General features: G+C 35.6%; 1 protein-coding gene across 5 annotated transcripts in view; it reads right to left on the bottom strand.

Moving 5' to 3' along the window:
- BMPR1B (bone morphogenetic protein receptor type 1B) overlaps positions 1 to 26,600 on the bottom strand; it is a 407,599-nt gene that overhangs the window by 95,744 nt on the left and 285,255 nt on the right. Inside the window, exon 1 of one of the 5 annotated variants that reach the window (XM_037990030.2) lies at positions 8,873 to 9,290. The exons of the other annotated variants lie outside the window; for them this stretch is intronic. Within the exon in view, the coding sequence (XP_037845958.1) occupies positions 8,873 to 8,945 (73 nt within the window). The 5' untranslated portion in view covers positions 8,946 to 9,290. Of the gene's footprint in view, positions 1 to 8,872; positions 9,291 to 26,600 lie in introns of those variants that run through there. 5 annotated transcript variants of the gene reach the window in all.

Below are 26,600 nucleotides of genomic sequence, written 5' to 3'. Positions count from 1 at the left end.
ACTCGGGAGGCTGAGGTAGGAGAATGGCGTGAACCCAGGAGGCGGAGCTTGCAGTGAGCCGAGATAGTGCCACTGCACTCCAGCCTGGGCGACAGAGCAAGACTCCGCCTCCAAAAAAAAAAAAAAAAAAAAAAAGATTCCTTATCCCTTCTTCATCATTGGGGACAATATTTGTATAGTGCTAGGACAACTGTTTTATTAAACAACACATCATGCTGGTAAAATATTTTATAAAAAGTCTAAACTGGGTATATGGGTAAGTCACTTTTGAAACAAAGTCTGAAAATCCCTTTTAAATATACATAGTTACTTCTCTTGTTCTGAAAGTGGGGTTAGAGGTTCTATCTGTAGGGAAAGAATAAACTAAACTTTATTATCTTGAATCCAAGGTGTACAAACTCTCTTGGGATAGCTTATTAAATTTAAGCCTTCTCAGCTCAACTCCCAAATATTTGGTTTAGTGGTTTTGAAATAGGGTATTGGGACCTGTATGTTAAAAACGACCTGGAGTGATTCTGATACAGGAAATACATAGAACCATGCTGGGAAAACTGCAGACTCCGTGTTTCTGAAATTGAGGGGTGCTGGTCAAACACGGCTCACCAGATGATTCCTACTCAATAGACATTGCAGCAAGCGCTCAGCCAGTGCTCACTGAACATCTGCATAAAACCTCAAGTCCCACCAGACAGGCCAAAAAGAGGCAGAAAAGCACCTGATCCTGAACTCAGGTCTATTTTGCCACACTGCACAAATCTGCCACAAGGAAAACACATTGGCCAACTGTTATATTATTGTTGGCAAGCACCGAAATTTGCTCAAAACCCTTACAAATGAAACCCAGCTGCTTAAGCTCAATACCAGATGTCTTCTACAATGTGTGGCTTTGATAGATTAAATTGAGCATAAGAAAGAGATGAAATATATGAAAATCTAATTTGCAAGATGTTTGTCATTAAGTCTATTTAACAAAAAAAGACGGAAAATTATGTTTTTTTAACCATATGTTAAGTAGAGTAGATTAATAATATTCACAATAGCTACTATGCTTATGTTATGAATAAAGTGTTTGGTATATATGCATAAAATCAGCCCAAAAATGATCCCCAGAAATTCCCCCATTGAAAGAATGTCATGGGCCTATAAAATCACATGATTTAGCACAAGGCTCTTTTTCCTTCAAACTCTTCCCCCAGTTTGAACATGTTTTCACTCAAGGCATAGGAAATTAAGTAGGAAATATTTAGTGATACTGTCTGATTTCAATAAACTGTAATAATCCTATGAAAACATATATATATATGAAACATACGGGTGTGGATATGTATAATGTGTCTAAGAAAGTATGTGAAGTAAAAAGGTAACTTAAGTGGCATCTGCCCTTCTTCTGTTAACATGTCACAATGGAACTCTTTTGTGATTGTTGTTGTTGTTTTCCGGGTCACTGCACAGTTCTCAATAACTTCAGCTGAATTCAGAGGCTAAGTTAAACTCAGAAAAGCCACTCAACTATTCCCCCAATGAGCTGGTGCGCATTTCCTCACTCAAATCAGCCATTATTTCATGGATAAATACAACATGTTATTCTTACAACATTAAGCTTTTTTATAAAGTAGGAACAAAAAAAGACTTGTTTTATAATGCAATTTGAAAACAACGCATATTTGAGCATCTCAACTCTAACCAAGACAAATATTCAGTTGAGATTCAGCCCCATAAAAAAGTGCGTAATCATTAAAATTATACACAATTGCAAGCAACAAGTTTTTATTAATTTTTTCAGATTTGAAAAAAATAGTGATTTGAAATACTAATTTGAGTTTTTTCAGATTTGAAAAAATTTAGTTTTCTTTTAGAGAGAAAATAAAGGTAAACACTTTAGCAAAGAATTAGATAATGAATATTTCTATAAATGTAGTAACAGAAAGATAATTTCATGTGGAGTTCCCAAAACAAATCTTGGCTTGGATTTTCTGAAGCTCCGTGCTATTCGCCTTGGCCTTGTATTGAAGGTAAATAGAAATGGCCAGAAAAAAATTTAAGATGCCCTGTTATATTAATTGACTCACACCTGGCTGATACCTCATCAATGCAGTTTCTACATCACGGAAGTACCACAATTGATTTTTTTAAGTAGTGTAAGTCACTATTTCCTTATATGTAAAACTCCCATTAAAATTGTGAAGACACCAATATGACTATGGGGACATTGTACAACACCGAATACTGTATGGCAGTAAAAAACTATGAACCAAGGACAATTTTCACCAAGTACGCATGAGGTTTTTCAAAAGTGAATTTGAAATGTACATTAATTTTCCTGTGGATTCCAGAAGAAATCAGAAACATAGTTTCAGACATTAAGTTCCAAGAATCTGATTGATGAAGGACGTATATAACACTAGCCTCAAACTCATGTCCTGTTCAGAAATCATAAATGCAAAATTTATGAGATGTTCTTTGTGAGACATATAACTTGCAACTACCACTTCAATAAAGGAGTAAAACCTATATCTAACAATGTCCTAGAACTAAAGGCTGTCAAGTCACCACACTACTTGTTTCATACATTATTTCTGCCACCACATTGACATTCCGAATTTCTAAAGCATCTTTTTTTACAGAGTAAAAGATAGTCAGATATGCCTTCATTTACTCTCAAGATAACTCTGTAGGACCTACAGAAATACATTAACATTATTTTCAGTCGTAACATTTGCTGAATTCTGAAGTTTAAGTGAGAAATATTAAAGTGTTTTTAAAAATAATATTCAAGACTTTTAGTTGATAAATAACTCACTTGCTAGCCAATATCAATTCACTACAAACAAAAGAGTCCTGGAAGTATTTATATTGCTATATCATACTGACAACAGTAGCCATGTTAAAGGTTTTTGACTGTCAACATAATCCAAACCCTCTACTAGAAAAACTAGACAATAATAGGCACTGTGACACGTGCGGTTTTTCTAGAAGAGGGTTTGGATTATACTGGCAATCAAAAACTTTTAACATGGCTAGTGGGTTACCTTTGATTATTCTAAGGGTCCGCAGTCAATCAAATTCTCCCTCCAAAGAAATTAAAAAGAAAAGTGCAGCACTTTGGGAGGCTGAAGTGGGTTGATCACAAGGTCAAGATATGGAGAGCATCCTGGCCAAAATGGTGAAACCCCGTCTCTACTAAAAACACAAAAAGATTAGCTGGGCATGGTGGTGCACGCCTATAGTCCCAGCTACTCGGGAGGCTGAGGCAGGAGAATCACTTGCACTAGGGAGGCGGAGGTTGCAGTGAGCTGAGATCACGCCACTGTACTCCAGCCTGGTGAAAGAGTGAGACTCCGTCTCAAAATAATAATAATAATAAATAAGTAAAGTGAAACATCTATCAGTTAACTCTGTAGAGCTAAGCAAAAGGTCTTGGAACATTAGGGACTGCAGGCACCATTTTCAGTCAAGCAAGAAACTCTAAGTATGTCCAGGAACACAGATTCCTCTATAGGCCAAGCCTGTGCTATGCACTCAAGACACAGCAATAAATAAAATGGACAGAGTCTGTTCTTCTGAGAAGCTTAGCTTCCAGTAGGAGAGTGACATATGTATAATGATAAATTATGATATGTACCACAAAGGAAAAATAAAACACAATGAAGAATTATATCAAGGGGGTTTCATTTAATTAGACTGTTAAGGAAAACTTAACTAAATGGCACTTATGCAAATGCACGGATAAACAGAGTAGAAAGGTAAAGAACTTTCCAGACTGTGAAAGCATATGTGAAGTACCTGAGTGAGAAACAGGTTGGATCATTTTTGTTTTGTTTTGTTTTGTTTTGATTGTTTTCAGTAAAAGGCCTATACGGCTGATGCTCCGTAAGTAATGAGATGAGCTGCAAGATGAGTCAGGAGCCAGCTGATACCAGACCTTGTAGGACATAGAAAGATCTGGATTTTATCCTAAATGCAAAGAGCGTCTATTAAAGAATTTTAAACAAAAAGAAAAGAAGGGAGCAGACACACACAGCGAGAGTGGAACATGCACAAGGCCCTCAGAGAGAGACAGACATAGACAAGGAGACGCTCAGGTCCTCCTGGCCTTCTGGGTCCCATGAGGCCTGTGTTTCCTTTAGTTTTTCTTTATGTCTCCATTAAACTTCTTTCTCTACTTAAGATTCTGTTCTTTATAACCAAAATATCAATACTATGATTTTATATAGTTAACTAAACATCAAAAGAATGTAATAGAGATAGTATCAAGCAGAGTAATCAGTTAATCCAGAAAGATATGTTCCAAGTTAAAAGAAACGTGGAGAGGTCTAGAGTAAGAATAAGCTGTTTCTGAGTTCAAAGTCACAAGATCATCCTTAGGTATTTTACTATTCACATTCCCAAACCAACAAAGATATATTAAGATAGACAAAGTCTCTATTTTACAGATAACAAGTATAATAATCAAGACCAAAGGAGTCCATCTGGACCTAAAATGCAGCAATAAGAAAGCTTGACAGAAAACTTAGCTGATTAAGATAATTGTTCTATAATTAGTTGTCAATATTTTATCTTATTTGAGGATTTGTTCAAACGCCTATAGGAATTCTAAAAACAGATATGCATTTGAAAAGTTGGGGGAATAATTCATAAATTTATTCCTGGCAATTCTAAATCAATGAAAGATTTGTACAATGTTCTAAATCAATAAAATATTTGTACAATGTTATTTCAGATTCAATTGGCTTACAGAGGAAAAAGAAACTAATTTGAGTTATTTTGATGTTCCAATGTTTTTTCAAAAGCCTTCGTATATTTGTAATTTACAGGTTTGAATTATATATGTACAGATATTTATACACATATAAGACTTGCATACGGTTGCTAGCATTTTGAAAATAACTTATAAAAAAAGGTGAAACCAAATGATTTCAGTCTGTACTCGGCAATTATGTGAATGTATTATCCAATCTAATGAGCAGAACTTAAGTTGAAAACTATAGTTTAGCCATTTTCTTTCCAGGTAAATTGCCAGAGATCAAATTTCTTACATCTGTGATGCTCACCACAACTTGCAGTTATTGCCGATTAATAGTCTGAGATTAAGAAATGCCACATAATAGCTGTAGTAGAAAACATTTTAAACACATAACCACATTCATGCATTTAACAGCTGTGTTGGTCTAACAGTTCAGATTTTCAGTATATTTTGTCATATGGTAATAAGGATCATTTTTCACTCAAAATATTACCAAAACCTGATGCCACATAGCAATATTATCATTCTAATTGTGAAACTACATATTCACAGCCATGCTTGATGTTTGTTATCCTCCTCTTATTGGATTCTCTATTCGCCCTGATTATACTAAAAAAAAAAATTATAACATACTGTTTGAATTTTAAATTAGTCTCATCTAGGCCTGACATAAATATGACAATAGGAAACCCAAGGAATATGGCCTGGCAACAGAGAGGTGGTATATAAAATCCAGATTATATAAAACTGTAGGGACCATGGAGACTTGGATCTGGTTTTGATCACTGGGTTTGAAATTTTTCCTGTATTCATAAAAGAGTGGATTTCTACTTCCTATCTCACCTTGTTTTCCTGTATCTTTATTGATGTAGAATTGCTCCTAAAATAAATGTGGCTGCTAACTTTTATTTAATCTGATTGCTTTAATGGCTTATTAGCATTATTTTATGGGGGAAAAATTGTACACACTTCCACATGTACATTTAACAGGGAACCAAATGAAAATTTCACCATCTTAAATATGGGAACATGAGGCCTATCCTCGTCAGGACAGGCACATCGTTGCCACCACTGTGTTAGAACAACAAACCCAGAGTCCTTTAGTTTTTAGGTCTGTCAGTCTATCATCTTTATAACTTTACTAAATTCCCTTAACAGAACTTAAGAAGAATGGTAGTGAACAAAATGATGCTTTAATACTGTTTATACATTGCACTATATTCAATGTTTTAGTACTGTTTGCACATTGCACTATATTCATTATGACTGTCTGTGAGTCTCTACTATGTTTGGAGAATAAAGGGGCAGGGTAGTACAAGTAGCTCAATCTAAACATAATCCATTTCAAGTAGAAGTGAACACTACAGATTCTGATCATTACAGGTCACATTTTCACTTTTAGGAAGGCAATTCCCCATTTCTCTAGATGTAAAAATATGTTTCTGAAGCAATCACAATATTCCAGTATTTAAAAACTTGAAGTTCAAGACCTCTACCAAGATGTACTCATGCCTCCTTTTTCAAAGCCTGTATCTCTTCCGAGTAAAACATTTAAGGTAATAGCTAGGCAGTGGTAAGATTTAGGTTGATGAGTTACCATACACATAGGTCACCCTTGCTTCTATCCCAAGTAGGAAGAGTTCTTCTTTCCACTTATTGTGACTTTGCAGAGCTTTGTACCACTTCAGGTGGAACTGCAATATTGTACCTATCCCTCCATATAAATATTTCAGGTTTCCATGTATTTAATTAACAAAATATTTTTATGCACCTGATGCTCACATTCTCCAAATGTCTCAAGTTGTCATTTTGAAAGACATTTATTTTAAATATGGATGTAATATCTCAGAATATTAATCTTGGCTTTGTCATTCACTTAAAAGTCATGAACACATCATTTATCAGTGCTCTGTATTTTCCTTTTCTGTGATCATCATTCTCACTGAAGTAGATGCGAAATTAACAATTGTGAAGCGTGTTAGCTGTTGTCAATGAATATTTAACTTAATAATCTAAGTGGCTTAATTTTGGTTAATCTCATAGTCCTTCCCTGTCTATAGCACATTCTGTATTTATCAGGGGAAAAAATAAATAAATAAATAAATAAATAAACAAACAACATCAAGTGTATTTTATAGAAAGTTACAGAGAGTAATTCCTCAACAAAAAAAGTCAATTGGTGACAAAGCTGGGAAAATCAACTGGGATTCAACATGTTCATCACACTAAGACGACCTGTTGGATGTTCACAGTCCTATCTCATTGTACATTTCTAGCTTGGTTCCCTATTTTTGCATAAATTAATTATTAATAATGATACTAACAACAGCAAAGTTTCAGGTAATATTATGTGCCAGACACTATTCTAAGTGCTTATATATATTTACTCATTTAATAGTCAAATCGATAGTAAATGTAATTATTATCCCTATTTTACAGTTGTGGAAATTGAGACAACAATAAGATAATTTAATTAAGTTCATACAACTAGTGAGTGGCAGAGCTAAGATTCAAAACCAGGCATTCTGGGTCCAGAAATTGTACTCTTAGCCACTATGATACTATGTTATAAGATAAATTAAGTAGAGGCACATCTCTCTCTCTCTCTCACACACACACACACACACACACACACAAAGTGCCCTGCAAAGGGAGCTTTTTAAAAAAGTTCCCTACACCTATATGACCTATAAGAAGAAAGGGAATGTCTCTGGACATCAACTTCCTCACTGGAAGAAATAAGATATTAAGACATTATGTTAAGATACATTCTAAGGTTAGCATTTTATGATCCAAAGATTCTGTCTGAGGCATATGGCTTCTTTGCTTTTTATTGGCATAACTCAATACTAAAGCCAAGTATTCATATATTTCAAAGAAAATGCTAAAAGATAATAAAAAATGACTCCCAGGCAATGAAGAAGCAGTAGTAGCTAGAATAGAGGAATTAGAATTTTACCTCACATATATCATGCTTTGAGCTTCCTGGAACACACTTAAGACACAGTTTCCCTGAAGTCTTTCTATTCTCCCTACAGGGTGCCAGATTATAACAATTTTTAGGGAATAAACTAGCAAACTAGGTCGACGAAATACCTATCATTCCTTCATATCAATACACAAAAATTAAACTTTTGTATACCGTATAAGTAAAAATACATTTACATATACTGAAATTAAAAACACTTTCCATAGGGCCAAGCCACAGAACATAGTATCTTAATAGTGTCACAGGATACTTTGAGATGATGAAAATCTGAATCTTGTAAATCCCAATCAAAAGTACACACTCTTCTGATAAATAGTACAGCCAAGTTAGTTCTATAATATGCATCCACAAGTACATAAAGTTGAACTATAAATACATTTCAATCCCATACATATTTCCTTTATCATTTGGCTTAATTTTATAAAGCCATTATTTCCTTATTTCCAACCTTAAAACTCCTTCACTACCACAGCCAGTTATATCATATTCAGTTCATTAGCTTTCTTCTCATTTGAAAATAGCTCTACTCTTAAAATTACTTTAATTCAAAAATTTTAAATAAGTTTTAACATTTTCTATATTTTAGTCAACTTGATAAACTAATAATTCTTCTGAACAAAATTATCACAAAGCAAGCCCCTGTTCTTAAAGGTGAACAAACATCTGACATACTCATGAACTGTAATTATCGCCATTGCAAAGTTAGATTTACTCAATGCAACCATATAAAAATGATGAACTTCAAAGAAAACTAACCTATAAAAATCTAATAGTATTCAAACTAAAATGATCAGAAAAAAGTTTGTTAGAATTGCTATTTTCTTAAATTCTTCACACATAAACTGTCACAGTATATTGAGAATGAATTTCCTAAAGTTCCAAGTTGAATTGCATTTAATTCTCAATTGTTAGAGAAAATAGAAATGTTAAGTCTCTTTAAAATTATTCTAACAGACTACTTAGAAAGCCTTGCCGTAATAGAGAAAGTAGTAAAATTACAAAGCAGTTGGAGGATGGGGGATGGAACTTTATAGACATTGAACTTCTGGCCTGAACTTTCCCTTCTGTGATAAAAGCCACGAAATCAGACTATAACTCAGCCTTGTCAGCACTATAGTGGAGGGCACTGATCTTCTTACCCTTTGTGTGCATAGAGAGAAGAATGAGCAAGAAAATGTGAAGCTGCCAGTTTAGTTCTTCCAGCCAACCCATTGCAGCAGCAGAACAGTCAATGTGCCCTGCCTGTTTAAGCCTCCTGTTTCTTGCCTTTCCGTCTTTCACTGAGACTCCTCTGCTGCCACTCTTGTCAGATCTTCTCGCAAGCCTGCCAGCAACCCTGAGACAGGACCGTGAAAGACAAGCCTGTTACAAACTGGTTCTGTCACCACAGAGACTTCAACTGATCACCTCGTGGGGAGGACAACAAAGGGCGGTGAGGACCCTGAGCTGGATTGTTTTCTTAAGAAAGGAGCCTGACGCAGCTGCCCACACAAGGGCTAGCACACGCCGGGGCTTCACTCTGCACTGGCAATACTCATGTCCCCCAAATCTCTCAGGCAGCTATGAAGGGAATCCATAGCAAACCTCATTTAAAACGTTGCTGTCATAAAATAGTTTGTTTCTTTTACTAACATTTATTTTCTCTGCTAAGAATTTTAACTGAGAAATGTAAAGAGAAAACAAGAAATAATATTTTTACTTAATGAAATGCCAGAAATAGTGCAACAGATCAAAGTATTATGTTACAGCAGTTTACTCACACTACGTCAACAGATAAATAATACCCTTGAATCAAGTGCACAGATATGAAAAGGGTCACAGGTAAAAGTAATCACTAATAAATGTTGCAAGTTAAGATATTTCAGTTATGACTATAGTTTTAAGTGCTGTTAACCTAACAAACTTTATTATGTAAATAAAACCACTGCAAGTTTTTCCGCTTTTTAGATTTTAACTGTAACTGTTTCTCAATGTAAATTATGAACATTTTTGTGAAGTTTCATTTGCCATGATATTGAATGATAAAGAAATTTTTTCAAATTTTTGTTTTACTCTGAGAACTGTCAATAATAAAAGAACCAAGAAAGATAAATGAATTGTCAGTATATGTAGAAACTATAATGTTACCATAGACAAATACAAACAGAGGTTATTATTAAATCCCATCAGTTTATCTGAAAAAGGATTTATGAGTAGAGTAGCAAATGTATTACAATGGTTATATCTAAGATATCATCATTATATGTTTACTTGTTATTTTAAAAAATCTTTTCTTGGAAAAAGAATCTCTGCTTTCTTCTCACTTTCAAAAGACACCCCTCATTTGCCCCTATTCCTGACCCCATCCTGCACCTCCCAGGACTATTCCACTAGGCACCATTCAAATCTACTCTCTAGTTTAGGAAAGCCCAACAATGTTTTGTTTTGATGATGTTACACATACTACAACCAATCGACACTCTCAATTTATACTTTCATAAGTACTTTCATGAAATTTAACCAAAATACAGAATTTTAACCATGTAAGAAACCTTAAACTACTCTGAGCTTAATAAACTACACATTCTGCATTTCACAGAAGCCATGCAACTTACTTATCAGAAACATGGAAGTTGGTGGTGATTAAAAAGAACTATCTTTGAGTAATACTTATCCATATCCCTTTTAGTTAGGAAAAGAGATTGGTACATAGTAAAATGAGTAAGGATGGATCAGGAGCAGAGGGATATGTGGGAAAAACAGACAAAAATCAAGCAATAGAATCTGCTTTTCAAACCTTCTATGTTGGGCTCAGAGCCACATTCACAACATGGTTCCACTGCCAATTTGGAATCCAGCCTTGAGCTTTGGGGCAAGAAGTGAATAGCTGAAATGTGGGACAGCTCCCACTGCTCACATTTCCCCAATATGGGCTTCTATAAATGGCTGAAAGTTAAAGACAAAATCTCTGCTCTCTCCCCAGAATCCTAATTCAGTTCAAAAGAATTCACATCAGCAACCATTTCTGATTTTGAACTATGTGCAAGCTGACTTGGTTCCTCAAGAAGGTTATACTACCACAAAATTAGTATATAAGAAATAATTAAGTAAAAATGTAAGACATTTTAAAATGAAGTGGCCCCAACACAATAAACATGGAAATTCCAAGCAGAGGATGGAACAGACTGGGCCCAGATTGCAGGGAGAGCTGGATGCTGAAAGATGAATTGAACTTACACAGCAATACAGAAGTTGAGAGGAAAGAAATTATATGAGCAAGGTTTACAGGTAGAAATGAATTTTCAATTTGTGCAATAGCATGAGGACAATCTTACTGGAACAGACAGTTGCTATTAGTAAGTGGTTGGAAAGAAGGCTAAACAGAGTGGAATCAAATTGTGCAGGACTTTGAATATAGGTTACAGAGTTTGGAATATATGAATTTCAAAAAAAAAATTTATGCTGGGCACATTAGCTCGTACCTGTAATCCCAGCTACTTGAGAGGCTGAGGCAAGAGGATTACCTAAGGCCAAGAGTTCAATCCAGCCTGAGCAACATAGCAAGACCCTATCTCTAAAATAATTTTTTAAAATTAGCTGGGTATGGTGGTTCATACCTGTATTCCCAATTATTGGGGAAGCCAAGATAGGAGGAATTTTTTTAGGCCAGGAGTTCCAGCCTGCAGTGAGCTATGATCACACCACTGCAATCCTGCCTGGATGACAGAGCAAGACTCCATCTCCAAAAAGACTTCTGGACTTCCGCATGTAGGATGAATCTCTGAACCTCACCTTCCAACTAGGTGAGGGAGAGTGAAAACAAGATTAAACGTCTGAGGAGAGGTTTCCACTTAGTCAAACTTTTTGCTAATGCCTATTTCTTTCATTTAGCAATATTTTAAAAAATCAAAATGTATACCTATTAATTTCCTCCATTTTTAACTTAATTATTAACATATGCTAGGTGCCAACAATGAAGGGGATCTTCTATAAATGGCATATTAGGCCCCTGACTACTTGGTTCAAAAAATCTCATGAAACTCTTATTATGTAGATCAAAAGTCTAATTTAGCAAAACAACCCAGATTTGCCTGTGATTTAACCCACTCACCCTAATGTACATATTTTTATCTATAGTTTATATTTTAATTTCCAACATCCAATCTAATTAAGCCTCTATCTGTACCAGGTCAAGAACTGGTTTCACAATTCCACAAGCAAAACACAAATAACCACATTAAAAAGTGGGCAAACAACATGAACAGATGCTTCTCAAAAGAAGACATACAAAAGGCCAAGAAACATATGAAAAGAATGTTCAACATCACTATCAGAGAAATGCAAATCAAAACCATAGTGAAATACCATCTTACACCAGTCAGAAAGGCTATTACTAAAAAGTCAAAAATTCACAAATACTGGCAAGGCTGCGGAGAAAAGGGAATGCTTATACATTGTTTGTAGGAATATAAATTAGTTCAGCCACCGTGGAAAGCAGTTTGGAGATTTCTCAAACAAATTAAAACAGTACTACCAACTACCATTCTACTCAGTAAAACCATTACTGGGTATATACGCAAAAGAATATAAATCGTTCTACCAAAAAGACATAGGTACTTATATGTTCATCACAGCACTACTGACAGTAGCAAAGATATGAAATCAACTGAGGTACCCATCATCAGTAGACTGGATAAAGAAAATATGGTATATATGCACCATGGAATACTAGTGTCATAAAAAAGAATGAAATCCTAGCAACACTGATGCAGCTGGAGGGCGTTATCCTAAGCAGATTAACACAGGATCAGATATATCTCTATTACTGCATATTCTCACTTAAAAGTGGGAACTTAACATTAGGTACACTTGGACATAAAGATGGCAACAACAGACACCGGGGCCTACTGGAGTGGGGAAGGAGACAGGCAGGCTGCCAAGGGTTGAAAAACTACTGGGTACTATGCTCACTACCGGGGTGACTGGATCAATTGGACCCCAAACCTCGGCAACACACAATATGCCCACGTAACAACCCGCACATTTCCCCTCTGAATCTAAAATAAAAGTTGAAATTATCTTTAAAATAAAGATTTAGTAACTGGATAACCAAGTAAAGCAATGGTAGAATGGGAAGAATCTCCCTTTCAGAATAATTCAAAAAATTTATATATTTAGATAGTCTCACTCCATGAAGCAGAGCTTAATCAACCCCAATCTTGACTCTAAGCTGTGCTTAGTGACTTGTTTCCAAGTACAGTATGAAAAGGAATATAACTTTACACTGGAATAACTGGCAAACACTCCCTTGGGCAGGTGATCGAGGTTAACATGACTGAAGACAAGCCATGCTGACAACTGGTACCCCTGACATGATGAGAATGGCACTTCACCTCTATGGTCTACCTCCTCAACACCAACCACCCCAGTCTATGAGAAATACATCAGGTCGACTCCATTTCAGAAATATTAAATAAAATATCTGATCATCACTTCTTAAAACTATCAAGGAAAGTGTAAAAAAATAGTTACAAACCAATAGAGAGTAAGATGACATGTTGACTATGTGCAAAGTGGTTTTCCAGATGGGATCCTTGAACAGACAAAAATGGAATTATGAAAAGGGAGAGAGGAAACAAATCTGAATAAAGTTTGGAGCTTAGTTGCTGGTAATACACCATTGTTCCTTTCCTAGCTGTGACACATACAGAGCTCCAAAGTAAGGTCAAATATTAATAGCAGGGGAAACTGGGTGAAGGGTATATGAGGACTCTATATTACCTTTGGAAATTTTCTAAATCAATTATAAAATAAAAAGTTTATTTTAAAAAATGGGTTTCATAGCAGTTAAACATTCGCTCCCAATCTCCTAACCACAGAGTTGACTGCAGAGAAAGAACCAATGTGCCAAACGGTTATATACCTGCGTGTGCAGCTTTCATCACAGATTCACTTAACTGCTCCAATAGATTCGACTTCAATTACATCTTTACCTACAGGAAGAAATACCAGAAAGGAGAATAACAACGGTTTATGTCTGAGGCGTTCTTCTTCTACTGAGATAGCCAACTTAATTTTGCAAGTTAATTTATATACCAAATGAGTCTTCAAAGAAAGCTCTGAGAGAAGATTAAAAGAAAGGTCACCATTTGAAAATGTACACCTGACAGAAGGGCAAAGGAAGGAAAAAGGAGCACTATGGAGAGTACTACTAATATGAGTAGGACATCACTGTTCGTCATTTGTAGAATTCTTACTAATGGCATTCATACATTCCAGATTTACGGAGTCTTTGCTATACAGCAGAAAGAGCCTATTTGTGCTATGTGTATAATCTGGGGCAGATTATTTAAACCCTCTGCTAATTACCCCTAAATAAATGAAGGAATACAGACTACTGAACACAGTACCCAGAACATAGGAAGACAGCAGAAAATGTTAGTAATTTCCTGACAACTCTCACTAATCTCTCTCTTGTCTCCCACATGAAAAGCTTTGCGAATAAAAATAATGTTCTCTAATATAACAGGCTACAATGTAACATTTGCCAAGTTGTTCCTGTCACAAACAGTGTGATCATTAAATCAAGGATACAAAATATTTTAAGTCAAGATTTTAAAAATTCAATTAAAGCTGCACACAGTGGTTTGTCCTTGGTTATAGTCCCAGCTATTAGGGAGGGCAAGGCAAGAGGGCTGCTTGAGCCCAGGGGTTCGAGACTAGCCTGGGCAATACAGCAAGACCTCACCTCAAAAAAAAGTCAAATTATACCTGAAAAACTAAATATTTATTTTAATCCAATTCATTTTTACTTAATTCATTAAATATCCATGCATTTGAAGTAGAAGTATACTGAAGAATTTTAAATGGAGACTACCTCGCTACCAATTTCAATTTGTGATTCATTTTCACATAGAAACTCCCCAAATATCCTGATTTTATGTTTATATACAGTATTTATCTCAAAAACATTCACTATTTGCTATATTTGGGGGGATTGTGTCTACTGAATGAACGTGAGAACATTAAAAAGAGATAGCACCTGCCTTCAGGACAAAGCTTATCCTCTAGTGGGTGAAGACAAACATACAATCCAATAATGACAATGCAGTACAGTAACTGTCTGCTATGCTGAGGAAACATGGAAAAACCAGTGAACAAACAAAGATTAATTCTGCCTGAGGGTGAGGGTTGGACTTGCGTGGGGGAGGCATTTGAACTGGGTCTTCAAAGGTAAGTAGGAATTCACTGGGTGAAGGGAAGGCAAAGAAAATCTAAGCAAAGAAAACAGGCAGTACAGTACGTATATGAGTAAGAAAAAGAGTAGTGCTTGCAGAGAACAGGAGAAGCTCGATATGCCTAGAGAGCAGGGGAATTAGGCTGGAAAAGTAGGCTGGGGAGGTTAGGAAGAGCCTTGTAGCCAATAATTAGAAGTTTTGATTTTATCCTACACACATGGGGAGCAATGTCTTCATTTCTGGAGGTAAGCACAGGTTACTTTCCATTGTGCAAACTGACAGCTACTACTTCTTGCAGCTGATTATATTTCAAAGAAAACTAATAAAGTTTTGGAAATAAGATGAAAAATATTTTCCTTTGTATCTAAGAAAACATAATAATATATTTATTATTCTTAATGGGAACAATAAGGTGAGTGTTATTTTCTTTATCATGTGAACATCCCTGCTAATACTGTTTGGAATAAAATTTACTTTTCAATTAAACTTCTGTCCAAACACACAGGCACACTCATAACAACAGTTATTTCCTTCTTCCTATTGGAAGCCATAGCCTTTTAGGTCCTACCAAGAGCTTTGCACTAAAACGTTTTTCAAACTTTCATACATGTTGTACCAAAAACAAAAGTGACCTCAGAACTGCACTGGTAATTCGTTTTATTATTCTGGCTTTTAACTAAACACTTACATACTATCCTAAAAAGCTACTCCACTATGAGAAAAAAAAAAAATTAACAATAGAGCCCACGGTACAAAAACTTTTTTCCTGACTTTGGAGTTTATAAAGACCACAACTTCAGCCCTCTTTCAGGCTGCCTCCTGCCTCCCCACCCCATTCTAATTTGCAGCATTCCACATCACTAGTCATTAACAACCCAAAGCTCCCTTCAGCTGCAGAGTGAAAGACCATCACATTATTACAAATAAACAATCCCTTTCTCCCTTGAACGAGTGACACATTATTCTGAGCACGTCTTCTCTCTGCTTTCATTGCTCTGCCAAGGTCCTCCATGAGTGGGAAGGGGTAAAAAGAGAGAAAAAATATCCCACAACTTGTCTAAAGCATGTAGAGGATGATTTGTGTTCTTACTTACGGGATATGACTGTCACTGTTGATCTGCTTTCAGGCCTAGATTACATGTGATAAGGGCTGACCTTCTTTAAGTATTCACACATTATGCACTCATGGAGAGCAGGCAGGACACAAAAGTCCTTCAGATGTTCTGGACATCAATCAAGTGCACAGCATGGAGCCTGCCAAACTTTTCTTCCATTTACTCAGGGAGAGGAAGGGGGAGTCCAAGACAGACTTAATAAAGTTTAAAGCTATGCCACAATATATTTGGGGAGACCATTGTTATTAAAAGGGTGCTGTTTCAAAAAATTCTCTATAGTTACCACTGGCAACAAAAACAATTCGTATACAAAGAGACAACCAGATTTCATTTCAGCTTTAAAATCTCAAAACTTTTGTTATAAACCAGGTCTCAATAGCTTTAGCAGATTGCTGTATTTTCTTTCCTGAAGACATTTTATTAAGTATATATTTTAAAAACAAAAAATATAAAATTTCTTTTATAACAATCATACTCAAAACATATTTTTAAAGCATTTATAAAATAGAGGACATACATTTGTTACAAAACTGAGCATAGTTAAATAAATTGAAGACTAGTCAACAGCACAAACCATTTTTCACCTAATACAAATACTGTCATTACTAACAGGAAAGAGCCCCAATATTATAGTGTAGATACGATGATACCTTCTGAAACAGGCTTCTAATGTTTGTCTTTTATTGTTGCCCCTCCCCACAGCTCATGCCAGGAATCTGAGGTAGCTTTTGAAAAAGAACAAATAAGCCCCAAACTGTGTTCTCTTAAAATATTGCAACACTCTATACTTGGAGGGCATGATTTCAGCATCAGCACAATCAAATCCATCAGACAAAGATGCTTCATGGAATTTGATGATAGATTGATACTTTAAATCTACTACAATATCGTTTACCTAGCGATCACAAAATTCTTTTTAAAAGCTAATGTCATGCTATGAATATAATAATTATATGCATGGCCTGTGCACAAAATAACATTAGACACAAAGGTTTACAAAACAATTCATGAGACAACAAGGCAATGAACATTAAAAGAGCAGGAAGAGAATTCAAGGTAACTTATATGATTAGACTACCAAAGAAAATTAACTTAGTAAATTTGTCAATTAAAACAACAACAACAACAAACCCTCCAGATTGCCTCTATATATGCATTATTCTTGCATGGATCTTTAGTTTATTATTTGGTTTTAGTGATATGCTACTAAAAGACCATGAGGTCAGACTTGCACCCTAGTAACAGGGAACTAGGTGACAGATAAACTGTGAGGTTATTCTTTATGTTAATCATTACAGAGTAAACCATCACCTGGAAAATATGACTATCTCAGGAAAGAAACTGAACCGGAATGAGAGGAAGATGTCTTGGCAGGAGATGGGAAGCAAGAAACCCAGGCAAGACTAGTGTAGTTATTTCCAGATAGAACATAGAATGATGACAGCTAGGATCATGATGACAACAATGATAATGATCATGATACATACTATTTGGCCATCTTTTACTGTTTGTGAGGCACTATTTGTGTACCTAACATACAGGTTTAAGCATCCCTTATTTAAAATGCTTGCGGTCAGAATTGCTTTGGATTTCAAAGATCTTTGGATTTTGGAATTTTTACATAAACATAAGATATCTTGGAGATGGGACCCAAGTGTAAACATGAAATTCATTTATGTTTCACATGCACCTTACAGACATAGTCTGAAGGTAATTTTATACAACATTTTAAATAATTTTTTGCATGAAACAAAGTTTGTATACATCAAGCCATAAGAGAACAAAGGTATCACTGTGTCAGCCACTCTTACAGATAATCTGTGTTTGTTTGGCATCACCATTATTTCTGACTCTCAATTTGTACATTATCAATAAGCAATCATTTTCTCCCACTTATTCACATGTAAGTACTTAACAGTAAAAATGATGGCATACCATTAATACAATAAAAATGTGTCAGGTGTAGAATTTTCCACTTTTGGTATTAGGCAGGTGCTCAAAAAGTTTTGGATTTTGGAGTATTTCAGATTTTGGATTAGGGATGCTCACTCTGATTATTTCATTTAATCCTCACTGCCGCCCTGTGCAGCAGGAAATATCATTCCCAATTTCAGATAAGAATACTGTGTACACCTAAGATATCAGCCCTGAGACATGGTTACGAATCCATTGGATCAGATACCAATACTTCACTAGGTAGGGACCTATGTATTTTTGTTCTAGAAGAAATATCTGGGGTCAAAAAAAAAAAAAAAGTCCATTCAGTGGATGGAGGACTCCAAGAATCTGGGATGCTGGTGAGATTCACTCAGCAAACATGACTACCAGAAATTCTGAGGGCTGGAGCATAAAAGGAGGATCAGATATTCTAAATTCCAAATCTGTAGATTCAGAGGAGGTGACACTAAACACTGTGTCATGCAACAGCAGTGCCTTCAGAGGTCAGGGGTTTCCAACCCATGGCGAGGTGGAACTCTCCTCTAAAGCGTGTAAAGTGTTTATTATAAAAAAACAAGTATAGACCACGTGTGGTGGCTCACACCTGTAATTCCAGCACTTTGAGAGGCCGAAGTAGGAGGATTGTTTGAGCCCAGAAGTTTGAGACCAACCTGGGCAACATAGGAAGAACTCATCTCTACTAAAAACAAAAAAATGTACCCAGGTGTGGTAGTGCACAACTGTATTACTAGCTACTCAGTGTTGGGCCCAGGAGGTTTGCACATCAAATACATATATTGTCATTAACATAAAGCAGTATTTTATATACATTCTTTATAAGTTTCTCAAAGACCCTTCTAAGCAACTAAGGAGAGTGAGGTGCCTTGGAATTGAGGAAAGGGTTTTTTCTTCCTTGCATAAGGCTGTACTTTAGGAGGTACCATGAGGTAGCACTGTAGGCTTAGAAGGCACACGAGTGGATGAATAAAGCTATCAGAGTCATGTAATGTAGTCCTTCCCTCACTGGAAGAGTCTGAGTTTGTTTTAACAAAACAAGATGTTTTCTTCACACCAAGAGAACTTTCTAGAAGATTTCCTTTGTCCCACCTATAAGGAACTACTTATAAAGGGTTTGTGTTTGATTTTTACATAGCAACAGATACACACTGACATTGTAATTATTAACACTTTGACTCCTGGAGTCCACAAGTTAAAGTTACACACTATCATGAATCATTGAGCTAACAACCTGACTTGCCAGAAGCTCTATTTTAAAGGGATTCTAAGGACATTTTCTTCTTTATCAAATTCGTGCTAAAGAATCCCTAAGCAGAAAATCAACATCTCTATTACCCATTTGCCGTTTATAAAAAGCTGAACAAAGTTTCCTATCAAAACCAATTTCTTAAAAAGGATTAATATAACTCTTATTTCATCCTAAAGTCAATTGTGCATAAAATTTATGCAAATCCAACTTGAACTGATACAAAATAAGTAAATTGAAAATGAAATTTTAAATAGATGTGATAATATCAACACAAACTCTACTTAACACAAAAGGATTTGAAGTATCGCTCTTATCTACACCCTTAAAGAATGTTTGCTTAAGCTGTTTCTCCATATACCATATGAGAATAGCTACTAGAAAATCTGTTTTCAACTATTTGGAAAATATTTAAATATAAGAATTACATAAGAAAAAAGTGTCTTAGAAGAGAAGATACTAGCAGTAGAGAAAAATTTTGTTCTTGTATACCACATACTAGTTTTTCCATAGAAACCTCAACAGTGCTATGAAATATCAGTCCTATGGATTTATACATTTAGCTAGTAGACTTAGCTGTTAGTAACCTTCAAAAATTCATGCTAGAGGAAATATAAAGGTTTCAGGAAGTTAATTTTTATTTCAGGTGGCATTTTAAATCTATGTGCATATAAAAGTATTTTCAAATAAAAGAAACAATGATGCCAGGATTTTTGGTTCAGAGTCATGACATGCTACCAGGGGTGTCCAATCTTTTGGTTTCCCAGGGCCACACTGGGGGAACTGTCTTGGGCCACACAGAAAATACACCATACTACACACTACACTAACACTGATGAGCTTTAAAAAAAAAAAAAAAAAAAAAAAAAAAAAAAAAAAACTGCAAAAAAATCTCATAATGTTTTAAGAAAGTTTACAAATTTGGGTTGAGCCTCATGGCCAGCCTGGGCTGCTGTGTGCTGGACAACAAACTTGTGCTAAACTTTTTCATCTCTCTCACACACATATTTCCATATCTTCTTACCTGCTCTTAGAAACATGGCACACCTGCTTACTGCCTTTATTTGTTTTTTATGAGAAATAGCAGCTCTTCCTAATCTCATTAAAGCCTTTCTAACAGATTCTACACATGGAAAACTTTCAGAACACTGGGGATCGGTTTGGATGCTTAAACAAGTAGATCGTGTAAAAAAAAAAAAAAAAAGAAAGAAAGAAAAGAAAAAGAAGAAATAAAATGAACCCCATGTACAAATTTCATTGAATCAGAAAATTTCACAGCACAGAGACATCAGACTTTCATTTTAGTGAAACCTAAACTTTAAGATGGAGATACTACATTCTCTGCCCTGTCTAGAGCATTACAGCAAAAGCATAAGATATTTAACGTGCACAAAATAACAGAAGTAAGAAAAGTTATGGAGGTAGAGGACGAGCTTTAGCGATCACGATATCAGATAAAACCAGTGACGTATCTGACACAAAGACAATTCTCTACTAATAACAACGGAAAAATATAAAATTGTATTACTATTCTTGTCAATATAAGAGCCTTAGTTACAGAGGCATTCCTTTATCCCATCACCTTGTTCTACACATCTTATTATGGTTAGTCAGAACTCTGTGTGGTTATGTCTGTACCGCCAAACACCCAGCTGAAAAGTGAAAAATTTAGTCAAGCAGTGAGTTATCCTAAGGTTTATGCCAAATGAAACATTCAAATTCAACCTTAACCAAAATGAGTAAAGCCTGTATTTACCCAGATGATTTAAGATCCATTAAGACCACCAATGTGATTTAAATTGTCACCATTATTTCCTCTCTGAGGTCTCCCAAAAGTTTATAGTGGAAGCACTTCAGAGTCCTCACTACATCTCATTAGCACCTCTACCAAAGGATGTGTGAAGAAAAGAGAAGCAAGGACATTCAAGAGGAGAAACTGCTATTTTAGAAACATTTTCTTTAAACATATTTTAAATTTTTTATTAAAATGGTATGTGTATAATCAGAAATTGACAAATTGAACCAAAAATATTTATGAAGTTAGGCAAAAGAACCATAAATTATTCATCATAATTTCTCCTCTGCCTTTTCGATAGAGGATCTGTCCTCACTCTACATTGGTTATAGACCATTATCTCTTTGTGTTGCTTTTTAGATGATCACTTACTGGGAGTGCAACTAGAAACAGCCTATGGAAATAAAGCTTGATGTCTTTCTGAATTGTGTAAGAAGCTTTAGACCAAACTCAGGCTGGGCTGGGCTACAGAAAATATAAGAGAGTTGCCAATCCTAGACCAGATGCTTATGATGTCCTTGCAAAATCCTTTTGGTAGCTGGCAATGCCCCACAAGATCTGGCTTCCAATTACTACCTCATTGGGCTCTTTTTCTCCCCCTTCTTCATCCTGTTCCTCAAACATACAAGGCATGCTCCAGCTCAGAGCTTTGTATCTCCTGATTCCTCTGCCTAAAATGCTCTTCTCTTCAATATCCAAAAGGTCTCTCTCCGTTGCCTCCTTCAAATCTTGGCTCAATTCTTACCTTCTCAATGAAAGGTACCTAGTACTCTCTTTACCACTACAACCACCCCATCAATGCAAGGTACCTAGTACTCTCTTTACCACTACAACCACCCCATTCCCAAACTCTCAGTCCTCCTTACACTGCTTTATTTTTTTCTCCATAGCACTTAAAACCTTCTAACTACTACACAATTTGCTTGCTTACTATGTTTATTGTTAACTGTCTCCCCTTCAGCCCCACTTGAGTACAAAACCCCCAGGGCCTTGCTCTTTTTCCACCTTGTTCACCTATGTTCCCCCAACACTTGAAACAGTGACTTGAATATGTATTCAAGAAGCCTTTTTTCCAACTATTTCCTCTGTAAAGCCCTATCTCTCTCTTTCTAAAGTATCTGACCCCTCACGTCATCAATTATTCTCATACCAATTACTTTTTTCTTCCAAATCCTGGCTTGCCCTCTGGTTTCTATACCTACCACTCTAATGAATTTCTTCTTTCAAAGGTCAACAAATGTACTTTCCTTAGTCTTTACCCTTTTCAGCACTACTAACTCTGGGCTTCCTTTCTCAAGAGGACTTCCCTTCCTGAGAGCCTCACTCATTTAAAAGAATATTGAACAAATACAATGTACTAGGCATCTGCTAGAAGCTCATCCTTTGGTTTTCATGATGAGGGCCTATCTATCCATGTGTTTTTCCTTTTCCATTCACACAAGTATAGGTGCTAATGATTCTTTCCAATAATCTCTTTTCTCAAACATGTTCCCTAGTAATATCAGGGCTTCGGTTTACATCATTTCAACTACCAGGGAAAATAACTTACCTGAATGACCACCTTATATTTCTCTCTAGCAATGCAAATCTAAATATTACTATTTCTCCTACAGCTGTTCAATACCTCTCCCAGCTCCATGGATATTTCCATTCTTTGCAACCACTTAGCTTTAAGCCCTGCCCCCATCCTATTTGTTGGGCATTTTCTAATGCTGGGAGATAGCACTCCAATAACATGGAAGCTGAAAAAGTCAGATACTCAGTTTCACAGCTTCTACAGTGAGGACATGAGTACAGGACTGAAATCCTTTATATCATATGTACCCATCCCAGACTTTACAGTAAACTAACAAGAAAAAACCTCAGGGCATTCATGCTAATTGGTGGTGGCGGCAGTAGCAGCAGCTACACTGATTTTCCAAAGGCAATAGCAGCACCAGTTTTAGTGGCAGCATCCAGATCTAGGGTTGATAATGTGGGCAGCAAAATTGGGGTGTCTAAGGTAGTAACAAATGCCGGCGAGGATGTGGAGAAAAGTGAACCCTTGTACACTGTTCGTGGGAATGTAAATTACTACAACCACTATAGAGAACAGTTTGGATGTTCCTCAAAGAACTAAAACTAGAACTATCATACAATCCAACAATCCCACCTCTAAAAAAAAAAAAAAAAAAAAAAAAAAAAAAAGGAAATCAGTATTGAAGAGATAGCTGTACTCCTATGTTTATTACAGCACTATTCATGATAGCCAAGATTTGGAAGAAATCTAATTGTCCATCAACAAATGAATGGATAAAGAAAATGTGGTATATACACCTGGTAGAATACTATTCAGCCATGAAAAAGAATGAGATCCTGTCATCCGCAACAACATAGATGGAACTGGAGATGATTATGTTAAGTGAAATAAGTCAGCCACAGAAAGACAAACTTTGCATGTTCTCACATATTTGTGAAAGCTAAAAACTAAAACAATGGAAATCATGGACAAAGAGGGTATACGATGTTTATTACATAATAGGAAGGGTTGTGGGGGTAGGAAGAGTGAAGATGGTTAATGGGTACCAAAAAACAGTTAGAGAGAAATTAATTTAAAAAGAGAAATTTAATAGCACAACAGTGTGACTACAGTCAATAATAATTTAATTATATGTATATAATTAAATATATACACAAATATAAATATAAATAAATAATGTATATTATACATTATTAATTTAAAATAATGAAAAGAGTAAAACTAAGGATAAATGCTTGAGGTGATAGATACCCCATTTGCCCTGATATGATTATTATACATTGTATGCCCGTATCAAAATATCTCATATATCCCCAAAATCAATGAACACAAATTAGCACTACTTTACACCAACAATGACCAAGCTGAGAATCAAATCAAGAACTCAACCCCTTTTATGATAGCTGGAAAAAATAAAATAAAATACTTAGGAATATACCTAAACTGGGAGGTGTAAGATCTCTAGGAGGAAAACTACAAAACTCTGCTGAAAAAAATCAGAGATGACACAGACAAACGGAAACACATCCCATGCTGGTGAATGGGTAGAATCAATATTGTGACAATAACCACATTGCCAAAAGCAATCTACAAATTCAATGTAATTCCCATCCAAATATCATCATCATTCTTCACAGAACTAGAAAAAAAAATCCTAAAATTCATATGGAATCACAAAAGAGTCTGTACAGACAAAGCAAGGCTAAGAAAAAAGAACAAATCTGGAGGGATCACATTACCTGACTTCAAACTATACTGCAAAGCTACAGTTACCAAAACAGTGTAGTACTGATATAAAAATAGGCACATAGACCAATAGAACAGAATAGAGAACCCAGAAATAAAGCCAAATATTTAAAGTCAACCAATCTTCAACAAAGCAAATAAAAATATAAAGTAGGGAAAGGACACCCTATGCAACAAATGGTGCTGAGATAATTGGCAAACCACATGTAGAAAAATGAAGCTGGATCCTCATCTCTCATTGTATACAAAAATCAACTCGAGATGGATCAAAAACTTAAATCTAAGACCTGAAAACATAAAAATTCTAGAATATAACATTGGAAAAACTCTCCTAGACATTGGCTTAGACCAAGAGTTCATGACCAAGAATCCAAAAGCAAATGCAATAAAAACAAAGATAAATACATGGGACCTAATTAAACTAAAAAGCTTCTGCAAAGCAAAAGAAATAATCAGTAAAGTAAACAGACATCCCACAGAGTGGGAGAAAATATTCGTAAACTATGCATCTGACAAAGGACTAACATCCAGAATCTACATGAAACTCAAACCAAATCAGCAAGAAAAAAAACAAATAATCCCACTGAAAAGTGGACAAAGGACATGACTAGACAATTCTCAAAAGAAGATAAACAAATACCCAATAAATGTATGAAAAAATGCTCAACATCACTAATTACCAGGGAAATGCAAATTAAAACCACAATGAGATACAACCTTACTCCTGCAAAAATGACCATGATTAAAAAATTAAAAAATAACAGATGTTGGCATGGATGTGGTGAAAAGGGAACAACTAGTAAACTGCTGGTGAGAATGTAAGCTAGTACAACCACTATAGAAGACAGTATGGAGATTCCTTAAAGAACTAAAAATAGAACTACCATTTGATCCAGCAATACCACTCCTGTGTATCTACCTAGAAGAAAAATAAATTATATGAAATAAAACACTTGTACACACCTGTTTATAGCAGCACAATTCACAACTGCAAAAATTTAAAACCAGCCCAAATGCCCATCAACCAATGAGTAGATAAAGGAAACGCTGTGTGTACGTATGTATGTATGTGTGTGTGTATGTGTATATATATATATACTTTAAAATTATGTATATGTATATGTACACAAATATATGTGTGTGTGTATATATACTACTTTAAAATTAAAAACTTCTATATATGGAATACTACTAAGCCATAAAAAAGAATGAAACACTGGCACTCACAGCAATCTGGATGGAGTTGGAGGCGGTTATTCTAAGTGAAATAATTCAGGAATGGACAACCAAATATTGTATTTCCCACTTATAAGCAGGAACTAAGCTACAAGGATGCAAAGGCATTAAGAATGATTTAATGAACTTTGGGGACTCTGAGGGATGGGTGGGAAGGGGTGAGGGATCAAAGACTACACACTGGGTACAACATACACTGCTCAGGTAATGGGTGAACCAAAATCTCAGAAATCACCACTAAAGAACTTTTCTATGCAAGGAAAAACCACCTGTTCCCCCAAAACTGCTGAAATAAAAATAAATATCTCATGTATCCAATAAACATATATACCTATTATGTAACCAAAAATTAAAAATAAAAAAATAAGTGTGTATATATGCTAAGTTCGGTGACAATGGTGCCAGGATACATTCTGATGTGAAATTTTAAATACTGTTCTTGGCTGTGTCTCTTCTAACTGGTTCCCCTATCTCTCCAGACAGTCTATGAGCTAGCAAACGTTCTCTTAATAACTTTGTTTCCTGTGTAAATTAATCATGGTTGATGTCTGTTACTTTCAGCTAAAAAATTTGATGGATTTGAAAGATACATTCAGGAAGATTCTATTTGTAATCTCAGCAGAAATAACTGCTTCCTCTTCTGAACTTCCATAACACTTGTTTTTCCTTGTATTATAATCATGGACTCCATCTTCCTCACTATATGTTACATTTCCAGGGGTGGGAGGGAGTGCCTGTCTTTCATCTTTGCCTATGCTTTTAACACTTCCTTCATTATCTATCTTCGATATCCTTAAAAAATAAACAAAACATTGCAGGCATCTTCTTTCTGGCTCACGAAGCTGGTCTAAGTTCCTCCTCTAAGTTTCACCATTCTGTTCCTGGAAATGCCTCCATGACTAACTAACTTAGTACGTCTCCAAGATTCTGCCTTAACTTAGGCCATTCCTCATTTCCACACTAGAACGCTTTTGCTCTGGCATTGTATGTAAAGTATGCCAAGACCATTCAAAAGGGAAAAGAGAGTCTTTTCAACA

The sequence above is a fragment of the Chlorocebus sabaeus genome, chromosome 7, assembly GCF_047675955.1.
Source record: "Chlorocebus sabaeus isolate Y175 chromosome 7, mChlSab1.0.hap1, whole genome shotgun sequence".
NCBI classification, from domain to species: Eukaryota; Metazoa; Chordata; class Mammalia; order Primates; family Cercopithecidae; genus Chlorocebus; species Chlorocebus sabaeus.
This window is presented reverse-complemented; position numbering and strand designations above follow the sequence as displayed.